The following is an 11,186-nucleotide window of genomic DNA, read 5'->3' as shown; positions in this document are numbered from 1 at the left end:
CTCCTCTAGCCCCCACCCCCTACTTACTGGCATGGAGCCCAGGTCCAGCTCCCTGTGGCAGTGAGCAGAGACTGCTGGAATCTCTGAATCTCCTCCAAATCTTTTCCAAATTGATTTGGAGGTTTGGGATTATTCAGACCTTTTTAGTGGTCCTCTGATTTAATTCAGATTTGGAGATTTGGCTGCCGAATCTCCTCTGAATTGAATCAGCAACCAAAGCTTTGCACAGCCCCTAACCTGCCCACACATAAAGCAGGGAGACCACAGCAGCCAATGTCCTGCTGCTGTAAAGATTGTTGATATACACTCAAGAGATCCCAGGAAGAATGCAAATCCCTGCTGCCAAGGAAGGCAAAAACCCCCACAGTCCATGCCAATCTGACCTCGGCATGAAATTACTTTCTGACCCCAAATATGATATTGGACTGACTCTGAGTGGAGGGGCAAGACCCTCTAACCAGGTACTTCCCACAGTATTTGGGCTAAAATTTTTTTGATTCTGTTTTTCTTTATATCAATGCAGGGTTCTGTGCTAGCAGATCCAGTTGCCTGGGGACCCTAATTTAGTACATAGTAGGGCTGTGTGAAGCTTTGGGTGGTGATTCTATTCGGAGGCAATTTGGCCCAATTTGGTGACTAAATCTCTGAATCTAAATCAAATCAGAGGACCAATTTAAAGGTCAAATTGATTCAAAGCTCTCCAAATCTTGAAAAGATAGATTGGACATCCGCAAGAACTACTTCACAGTTAGGGCGGCTAGGAGCTGGAACCAACTTCCAAGGGAAGTGGTGCTGGCCCCTACCCTGGGGGTCTTTAAGAAGAGGCTGGATGCCTACCTGGCTGGACTCATTTGAGTCCCATTTCTCTTTTTGGGGTTTTTTTGTTGTTCTCCCGCCCTGGCGGGGGGTCGGGCTAGAAGATCTACTAGGTCCCTTCCGACCCTTAATCTATGAATCTATGAATCTATGAATCTATGATTCGGGCAGTCCCCGATGGCTGCAGCAAGGAGCTGCAGCCGACTCTGAATTGGTAAGTACTAGGGGCAGGGGGGCTGGGGGAGGAGACCATTGAAGGGACCCCTGTCAGCACCCCCAATGTCCCCTGCTTGGAAGCTGGGGCAGGCAGGGCAGCCATTGCCAGGCTAGTGGGGGATAGGCCTGGCTGATTCAAATATTCAGCAGCAGCTGAATCTCCAAATCAGATTTGGCCGAATCAAATCGAGAAAATGATTCGAATCACCAAATCAAATCACTGTCCCCCGAATCAGCTGAAGTCGAATCTGAAGGAAATACTAGCTGCTTTGTACAGGCGTAGTACATAGTGGGGGAATCTACACATGTGCTTTACTGCAGAGTTGACTAGTTTGCTCCATAGTAGAGTGTCACCATCTACATGTGTGGAGATATTAGGCCGAAAGAAACTAATCAACTCCACTGTAGGATAATACTGCCAGACACAAGTACTATCCTATAGTGAAGTACTTGCATAAGCTCAAATGCAAGTGTAGATGGTGACTGGGGTGGCTGGGTGCTACAGTGTGGGGGTTGCCTGCCAGCTAGTCCCATACTGTAGCACTCTTGTGCCCTAGCCTGTCCCTCCACAACACATTGATTTGGGGAAGAGTGGCTTCAGGCTGGCAGGTTCACCCCCTGGGACCCTCTGCCAGCTGGGGCTGTGCTGCCCTGGCTCAACATGCTGCAGTCCTGGACACACATGTAAATGCTGCAACCGGGGCAATAAACTGTGGTGCAAACTGCACCAAATTTTATTCAGCCATGCTAATTGAACGTGTAAATGTGCCCATAGTTACTAAAGCTGCACTCTGTGGATAATTTTGTACTGAGATACCTAGCCTATTTTGCATATGCAATTCATATTTTGCATGTCTTGCTATATTCTTTGTGTGCCTCCTTTTTTTTTCTTCCAATTTGACCACAGTTACACTAGAATAAATATGTTATGGTAGCTGGTAATACATGTAGTGCAAGTAGATCTTTAGCTGAAATCAGAATGAAATTTCTCATATTTATAATAGCATCGCACAATTATATTTGTTATTAAATAGATTTAGCACCTCCCTATGTAACATCCAGGCTTTTACTTACTCATAAGAACTAGGATATTGGAGGTCTTTGTTTCTTTTGAATGTGAATTTCCAACTAAATACTAGTTGCACGTCTTAATGACAAACACACTATGCTTGCAGATACAGCCTGAATTTCACAGGAAAGAAACGAGTCTTGCTAAAAGAAATCATACAGGCTAACTTTTCAAAAGCGTGAAGAAAGGTCCTCTGTGAAACTCTGACTGTGGTCATTGTGAATTAGAAAGCCAGCTATTCTACACGCCTTGACAACCTAGCCCTTGTTGTACTGTGAAATGCTTAGCTATAGCTGTTATCCTCTGGGTTGAATGGCTGATGATGACTGACAGTTTCCCACATAACTGAACCCAAGCATGCTGAAAAGGTTTCTGCTTTCTTTCGTTTGCACAGTAAAAGAAAAAGAAGACTTGCATCCAGATCCTGAAGCCCAATCAATAAAAGATGAAATCTTTGGGGAATATAGGTAAATATAACCTGCAATAACAATATAACAGATGTGGGGGTTTTCTTCCAATATCATCACAAGTATTTTTTAATGAATTTTTATTAGCGCCTCCAAGTAACACTATTTTTCATTTTCAAAGCATGCCTCTTGGGAGTGGATGATTATATGAATGTAAAGCTATATCCAGAACACTTTAATCCACCCAAGTTGAGACATAGGTAATTGCTGATGGAGTAGCACTTATTTTTGCCTTCTTCTTATTAAGCATCTTATGTGTGATATAAAAATCCTTTTACGTTTTAGTCTTGTGGCTGCTCAAAAGTCCACTGAATTCATCAGAAAGTCTCCTATTGGCATCAGTGGGATTTGAGTTAGTAGGTGTTCATTCTGGAAAAAAAAGAATGAAAAAAGGATGAAAATTAACAACTGAAAATGGCAATAAGTACAAGTATTTTCTGGATAAAATAATTATGTTTGGCTTCAGTCAAAATAAAAAAGGCTAATTCTATTATATAATTATGCTAAGTATAAAAATACAGTATTGCACAATTGATTAAATTGGCTATAACGTTACAAGTTTCTGGCTAAGTCCAATTTGTATACTACATTTTTTGTGAAGGATAAGGGGTTTTCTGCATAATTTCATCTTTATTTCATTTTTAATGCTTTCTAATGGGACAAATATTTAGAAAGGTAAGAAAGTCATGTGGTTAGTAACTTTCTCCCCTCAACTTATGATTTTCTATCAATACAAGTCCTGTCTATGGGAAAGTAACAGACATCTTAAATATTGAAACTAAAGGTTCAAATTTAGGACTGGCTATTTCCATCCTTATTCAGAGAAAGTTGCCAATAATTTCAAAATTAATTTGGAATAAATGATGATTGACGATGCAAGTGGTTATGTTCCTAACTTAGAGGCCCAACTCAGTGTTAACAAATTGGGGGTTAGTTTTTGCATCTGAACTAACGGTCCCACTTCTTTCAAGCAAATGTACCAGTAAATGTCCTGTAGATTTATATGGACATATTTTGCTTTCACTTTCATCTGTCTCTGACTTCTATTCTGTTGACTTCACTGGTGATACTCTGGAATGATTACTCTGGCATAACTGAGAGCAGAATATGTTTCAGCAGGCTTCAAGGATGCCAGTTAAAGTATGAAACTTTTGACTCATATATGCTTCTTTGTCAAATTCTAACGGTACAGGAATTTCAAGTAAAATTATTTATATTATGTGACAGATGGAAAACTTCTGTGACAAACTCCCAGCTTTGTTGAAACAGGAAAATGCTGGGCCTTCCAAAATACGCAATAGCAGCCTCACTGCAAGATCTACCTGGAGTTCCCAGGCTATTTTCCACTGGACTATCTTACTCAGAAATTTTCTTTGAGACTGCATTATTTCCCACATCTCGGGGGGGTTTTTTTTGTTGTAGCCTTAGAAGTTCCATGGGAACCCATTATAAATTGCCTCTTTCCAATCCTTCTAGGTAATTAGGCATCCTATTGATTCTGCTGTGCATAATAAGAGATTTTAATTAATATTGTTAGGATCCATTTATTAAAAATAACTTTTGCCAAATAACACTCAGTGTATTTTAACACGTCATTTAATCATTCTTCATATACATATGTAAATTCAGAGTTGTGAGCTGGATATGTAACGATATAACCAAGATACAAATACCAATGATATAGATGGGCTCCATCAGACAAGACCTTATGCTTTGCCAGTGAGACAACAAAAGAGCTCTTAGATACACAGAGTTGGCATCACTGGTTCCTAATAAAAGGGGAACTGGCTGAAAAAAAAAGAAATATATTTCATGGAAAGGTCTTCAAAATATTGTCCCTTTTTTCTGTGTATATTTTTGACTGGCCCAGATCCTTCAACACCATACAATAGGCTTAATGCTACCTTTCCCTTAAGCCTCTAGTTTTGTTACCTGATTCTGAGATGCAGTGAAAAAGAGAGCAGTCAGCCAAAACGTTCCCAGCAGTTAGAGGTCAGCTGTACAGCCATGCTCCCTAATCTGGATAAGTGAGTGGTTGAGTAAGGCAAAGCCAGAGCAGCCCAAGCCAAACTTAATGCAAATGAAGACTACAGAGAAAAGGAAATGTTGTACTAAATACATATACAGTAATATGAAGAAGTAGGCTTGGGCCTGAGATTATAGAGATGACTCTTGAGTTCCAAAGCATTATGGCACACGCAATAACTGTAGATGCCTATCAAGACTGGAGTTTGAGGACCAGAGATATCTAAGCAGTAGCTGTTTATACATACAAATCACTTTCTCAGCATCAGCATTATCTTTGTTGGATCATCTCTGAGAGGGACTGACCCAGAGGCTTGTGGACCTTAAAGAACGAGTCCATTTTGCTTCAGCTAAAGACCGAATTTTGTTCGCCAAAGTTGTAGCAGGTCCATCAGGCTCTCTAACACAGTCCAGCCACCCTCCAAGAAAAGAGACCACCATAGTGAGTGGGTATGAATCATTGTGCTGCTCTACCTGTTCACAGAAATACATGCTTCCTTATGCAATTTATTTATATTTCACTTAGACTAGATACAAGTTCCCAAAACCCTGCCAGTTATTTAAAATCACAACCCATACATGAAGTCCCATCCATGTACCCTTCCACCAAGCAGCAGGATATCAACAAATGCTAACGGCCCCGTGTATTAACCTAACCTGGATAAACCCACACCATTTCAGAGGACCAGTGAAATAAATGGGGCCTTCAGCAGGCTATACAAATGGCTCTCTGCTTTCCAAATGAGACTCTTTATGCTTCGCTCTTTAAAGATGATGTGAAAAATAAATTACCAAAGCTGGTTTTCAGCTTTTCTTCTTTTCTTCTTTCTTCCTGCTTTTGTCTCCCCTCATCTTTCTCCCACAGTTTCAGTGGCAAAAGGAGGTAGGGGGGAAAACAAAGAGCAAAGATCCAAATGGGTATTTCTCGGTGAATCACAACAATTCAAACAGTCCCCAAACCACCACGCACCAGCTACGTAACATCCATTGGCTCAAGCAAGATAATATTCCATGCACCATGTTCAGAAATTTTCCCTACGTTATTATTATTTTTTAAAATATTTTGCTCACTCCTTCTTGAACATTTCTCTTCATTTGCTAAAGTTAAATGCTCAATTGCCAGAGCTGTAATACAAAGCTAGGTTTTAGGAAGATTTTTCTTTATTTTCTAGTGACAGTGATGAAAAGCCACTCAAAGGCAGCCTCCAATCAATTAATGGGGACATTAAAGCTACAGAGAGTGCTGATAGTTTAGTAGATTATGGAGAAGGGGACCACGGGATGTTTAATGAAGACGGTTCATTTATTGGAGCTTACTCTGGATCTAAGGAGAAAGGATCAGTCGAAAGCACTGGAAGTTCTACAGCAACTTTTCCTCTCCATGCATAAAATATTAGCATGAATGATTCATTTTGAATTGCCATAGTTATCTTTACTAGTAATCAGCTCTTACCATACATGATCAGAAGTAGGTTACAGAATGAGTCAGTCAGGAATTTGACATCTGTGGATAGAGAAATAAGTCACTGCCATTAACAGATGATTTTTGAGACTTTTTTTTTGAGTCCTGATTGTTCAGGTATTTTCATTGAATAAAACCAGAAGGTGTAATGTTCTGTCATGCAAGAGATGTCACTCAGTCTGACCAAAACCGCAGCTACTCAGTGTTACATATGTATATACATACTTGTTCTTCTCCACGTGTCTTAGTTATATTACATGTTTCTCAGTATAACTTTCTCTTTCTTGTATGCTTTTGTTACTTTGTATATACCTTGCATCCAATATTTCCTAATATATAATGGCCTTGGCTTTGTAGAGGTTGGAGTGTAATAAGAAAAACAAACAAAAACAAAAAGGTTACTTTGTAAAGTAACATGCTATATCTTAGTGAGAAAAAATATATATCATGTAAAACACTAAAGAACTGCATTCCATGTGCTATTTAATTTTTCCTATTGTCTTCTTGTTTCAGTGATTCTAGGATTAGTGACTAGAGCTGAAAGCAATTACTTAGAGATGCAGTTTTAGCCACAAGTATTTGATATCAAACCTGCTGTCCAAAAGGGGAAAAAATCTGATCTTGTGTGTATATCCTCTAGCCAGTAGCTGGCACTCTTTCCTTAAACAAGTTCAGTTGTAGGAGCTTTCCTTTGGCAAGGGAAAACAAGGGCCTCATTCCAAAGTCTTTATATTTGTCAAAAAAGCAGAATCAGGTTTTCGGACATAAAAAGGCCCCCTGAATTTGATTCCCAAGATCTTTGAAAGCTGCATTTCTAAGCGATTTGCTTTCCATATGTCTCTTGTGTATATTTGTATGCTAGCATACATTTCATGAACGCATTGTACATATTATGTTAATATTGCCACACCTGAAAATACAGCCTTGTTTTATTTGGAATCGAGATGTGCTGCTAGCATGCGTCTGTATAGCTATGTAGTAATAGAGCTGCTTCCATCTTTATGGGCTTCAATTAGTTTTCAAAAAGCACAAATTGTGTAAAAAAATATATATATTTAGCAGTTCTGCTGCTTTCTTTCTTATGTAATCAAAAGGTGTTCCCTTCCCAAAAGTAAGTTCTGAATTTAGGGATTTTTAAACATTTTATTTCCAAATGACATATTCTTAAACAAAATAATGGGTTACAGTACAGTGTATTTTATGTAGGTTGCTGAATGCTGTTTTAAATCCCCACCAAAATTGTTCATTCTTTGCTATTGATTAAAAACTCAGCAAAGCTATATGGTGCATTTTTTGGATCGCTTATATATTTGATCTCATGACTCTTTTTCAAATTTTTGTACGGCCTTGCTAACTTCAGTACACAGTTAATGTTACTTGCAATTGTCCGTTCTTTTTGTATGGTGGTAGCTACCATTAAAATACATTTCTGCCATGATGATGAGATTTGCTAAATAAGGAAAAACAGGTCTCTGTAAAACGTCCTCCATGCAAGTAGTACTTAAGCAAGTATTCCCATGGCTTCTGTGGAAACAGTACAGATTGGTATTGTCTTGAGTAAGGGGTTTATGGGATCAGGCAAGGAATTCCCACTTTGTGATTTGCACTTAAAATTAGAAATGGTTTCACTCAGTTTTTACATGGACAACGGCTAGGTTTTCTAAAGACCCGAACTCCCCATAACGTACCTATATTAGATGGCAAGATTTTGGGAGGCGTTACACAACCTTTGAAAACAATAGTACCTGGCAGTTGCTGAATGGTTTTGAAAATCTGGTTTTATTTTGAGCACAGTAGTTGAGGAGCTGTATTTGCAGAGCACTACTCCTCTTTCAGAGCTCAAGATACAGAAGGCTCTGGGGAGGATTTTTTCAACAAAAGTAAACTGTGTGGTGATGATGTTATCAATAGCCCTCTACAACTTCACATGGTTGCTCATATCTTATAATGTGTACAACCCATTTGCAGTTAATGAACACCCATATTGCTTGTATTATGGATAGTGAGGATTAGCTGGAGTCATGGTCCCAGGAAAAACAAAAAGAGAACTATGTAAAACAGACACAAATTTCAGATCCGATTAGCAGGGTGTCATATTATCAAATAATGAATAAACACCCTGTGCTCCTGCCTGCTCAGTTGTTACTAAGAGATGTTGATGACATTCCTATGATGTGTTACTCATCTGCCAGTATGAGTGCTTTTTCTATTAAAATTTTAATTCAGACTCTTACATCTTAATGTTAGTATTTCATTATGCCTCAGGGCCTAAAAATTACGGCGTGACAAAAAGATGTGCAATGCAATTTTTAAAATGTGCACTGATTTTTATTTTTCAGGAATATGTCCAATGAATACTAAACAAACATCAAAACTTCCTAGGGACTCTGTAATTCTTGAGAAATCTTTTTCAGCATCTTTTTTTTTAGCTGCTGTTGTATCTTGTGCATATGTTGGACCGTGAAGTAGGTTGAAACTTGCTGCTGAGATACGTTTTAAAAATGGGAATTCCCCCACCCCTTTTTGAGTCAAATAGTCAAATCATTCTTTCATTCACAATGAGATGATAACATTTTTTTAAGTGGGATTGCCTGGGTATAGATGAGAGAAGAAGTTGGGGATTTATGTTGGATTTATAATATTTGCCATCAGTTCTGTGCTGTATTGATTAAAGCAAGTGTTTCTATAAGTCTGCAGTGGTTTTTGAAATTCCCTTAATCATATAGCATTTGGATGTGTCTGTATGGGACAAGGGAATGCTGTATGGAGCCACTCTGAGCTATCTGTCTCTCTGTGTTAGCCCTGAAACTAGAAGCACTGTAGCTGTGTTATTGCTGTGCTCTGCCTGGGGACAGGGTAGACAGACCTAGCTTGGGGTAAGTGTAAAATAGTCTCAAGGGAAAGGTTTACAAAAGTCTTGATATTGAAAAGTGTTGGCACCCAAAGTATGGGGTCACTGCCAGTTCCGCTGGGTTAGGGACCAAAAGTTTTATATCAACTCCCCAAGAAGTCCCACTGGGGTCATCTACATGAGACACTTATTGTGGAGTAGCCTAATTTACTCCAGCCTAATAGCACTGCACATGTCGATTTTGTGGAGCTAACCAATTAACTCTGAAGTAGGATAGTACTGCCTAACACAAGTGCTATCCTATGGCAGAGTTATTTACTGCACCATGACGCATATGTAGTCGGTGATGGGGTGACAGGATACAAGGGTGCTTCAGTGCAGGGGCTGCCTGCCAGCTAGCCGCATACTGTAGCACCCTCGTGCCCCAGCCAGCCCCTTGGCAGCATGTTGAGCCAGGGCAAAGAAGATCCAGGGTGGCAGGCTGATCCCCGGAGCCTCTTCCAGCTGGAACTGCACCGCCCTGGGTCAGTGTCCTACCGTCCTGGGCACATGTAAATGCTGCGCCCAAGAGCAATAAACTTCAGCCCGAACTGCCCTGGAGTTTATTGTGCTTCCCTAATTTCACATGGAGATGCACCCACTTTCTTCAGTAGTACAACTCGGACTAAAGCTACTGACTAAAGCTATCTAATATAAGAAAGAGAATCAACATCTGTCCTTATTGTATTAGATGAGTATTATTTTAAAGCATGCGCAATGTATAGTAATATTCCTAGGAATGGCCACCCTATTACTTCATAGTTTCATAGTTTCTTGAACAGGGTGCTTTGCACCCCCTCGTCCTAATCACTGATGAAGATATTGAACAGTGCGGGCCCAAAGACCGAGCCCTGTGGGACCCCACTTCCCACATCCTTCCAGGTCGAGAAGGACCCATCCACTACCACCCTCTGCGTGCGACTCTCTAACCAGTTGGCAACCCATTGGACTGTATGGGTGTCTACGCCACAGTCCCCCAGCTTCCTAATGAGAAGCTTAAACCTCTGGAAGATGCCCTGTGAGGCCACCATGACAAAATCCAAAGGATTTATTCATTTTAAGCATCATACCATGTCCCCATTACTGTGCACTTTGCTCTTGACTTCAGCTCAATTTTACAAGGGTTTGTGCTACTGGATACTAATATAGGGCAAAGGCCTTAGCCATATCTGCTACCAGGCTGTAAAACAGCCTTTGATGAGAGAAGAGTTGGATCCCATATCAAATCAATTATATAGTCCCCTGTAAATCACGGCATGTAGGTGAGTGTAAATGCATAATAGGTCAACTGCAAACATACCTAATGATAAATAATTTAGCTGTCACATCATTTTTGGCTTTGTTATGGCCTAGTCCTCCAAACTCTGGTGTGTAGATTAATACTGCCATTGACTGCATAAACCCAACTATGCCACTGACTGCATGAACCCAACTATGTGATCAGGTGGTTAATTAAAGCCTGTAGGATCAATATTATTTTCCAAACGAATTAGGTAAAAGTGAGTAGGTTATTTTTCTCCTGTCCAAAATAGGTTTTGACAAAAATTTCACACACAGCTTCCTAAAGGAGTGCTGGTAAATGTTTTATTCTGACACTTGCATACATCTGAAGGGGCATTTTATTGCAATCTTTTTCATTTGGTCATAGTTATACTTCTAAACCAGACATCTCAGTTACTTTAAATAGCTCCTCTGCAAGAAGTGAGTTACTTAAAAGAAATCGTTGTTGGTGCTTGCTGGCAGAAATTCCATTAATTTGACAAGGGATCAAGTCCTGAAAAGCATTTTTATATATTTTTTTTTTATTGCTTAATGTTTTGGAGTAAAACCTGATTTATATGTTTGCCATTTGTCTATTAGTACCTGTTTACATTTCAACAATGTATCCTTCATATTAATGTTTTACATATGCTATCAAGTGACTGAGCTTTGTGATCTGCAGTAGTTTGTTCAACTTTCATACATACGGGAAATAATGTGTGGGTTTGAGCCAAAGCATACTTTTTTTTTCTAAATTTCACACACAATATTTTGTTACTTCATGAGAAGAGATCAAGACAAATGTGTTACCAAGTTCTCACTGTTACTTTTTTGAGATGAATGTTAGTGTAAATTTATTAAGGTTTAGAGAAATGTGTTTGTACTGTAGTTGCCGTTTGTATCATGCCTATGTACATGTATGGTTTTAAAGGATATTTTCATTATACATGAAATTCAACTTTGCTAATAAAAGTTTGACTT

At 39.4% G+C, this 11,186-nt stretch overlaps 1 protein-coding gene across 11 annotated transcripts in view; it reads left to right on the top strand.

Moving 5' to 3' along the window:
- Positions 1 to 7,101, top strand: part of CHL1 (cell adhesion molecule L1 like) — a 195,398-nt gene extending 188,297 nt beyond the window's left edge. For 6 of the 11 annotated variants that reach the window (XM_019504727.1, XM_019504731.1, XM_019504728.1 and 3 more), the window contains 2 exons: positions 2,496 to 2,568; positions 5,766 to 7,101. In XM_019504727.1, the coding sequence (XP_019360272.1) occupies positions 2,496 to 2,568; positions 5,766 to 5,982 (290 nt within the window). In that variant the 3' untranslated portion in view covers positions 5,983 to 7,101. The other 5 variants (XM_019504724.1, XM_019504725.1, XM_019504734.1 and 2 more) reach the window with 4 other exon arrangements.
- The last annotated feature ends 4,085 nt before the right edge of the window (positions 7,102 to 11,186 follow it).

The sequence above is a fragment of the Gavialis gangeticus genome, unplaced genomic scaffold, assembly GCF_001723915.1.
Source record: "Gavialis gangeticus isolate Ggan-Ray unplaced genomic scaffold, GavGan_comp1, whole genome shotgun sequence".
In the NCBI taxonomy this organism is placed as follows: Eukaryota; Metazoa; Chordata; order Crocodylia; family Gavialidae; genus Gavialis; species Gavialis gangeticus.
Note: the sequence above shows the minus strand (reverse complement) of the source record. Positions and strands in the feature narration are given on the sequence as shown.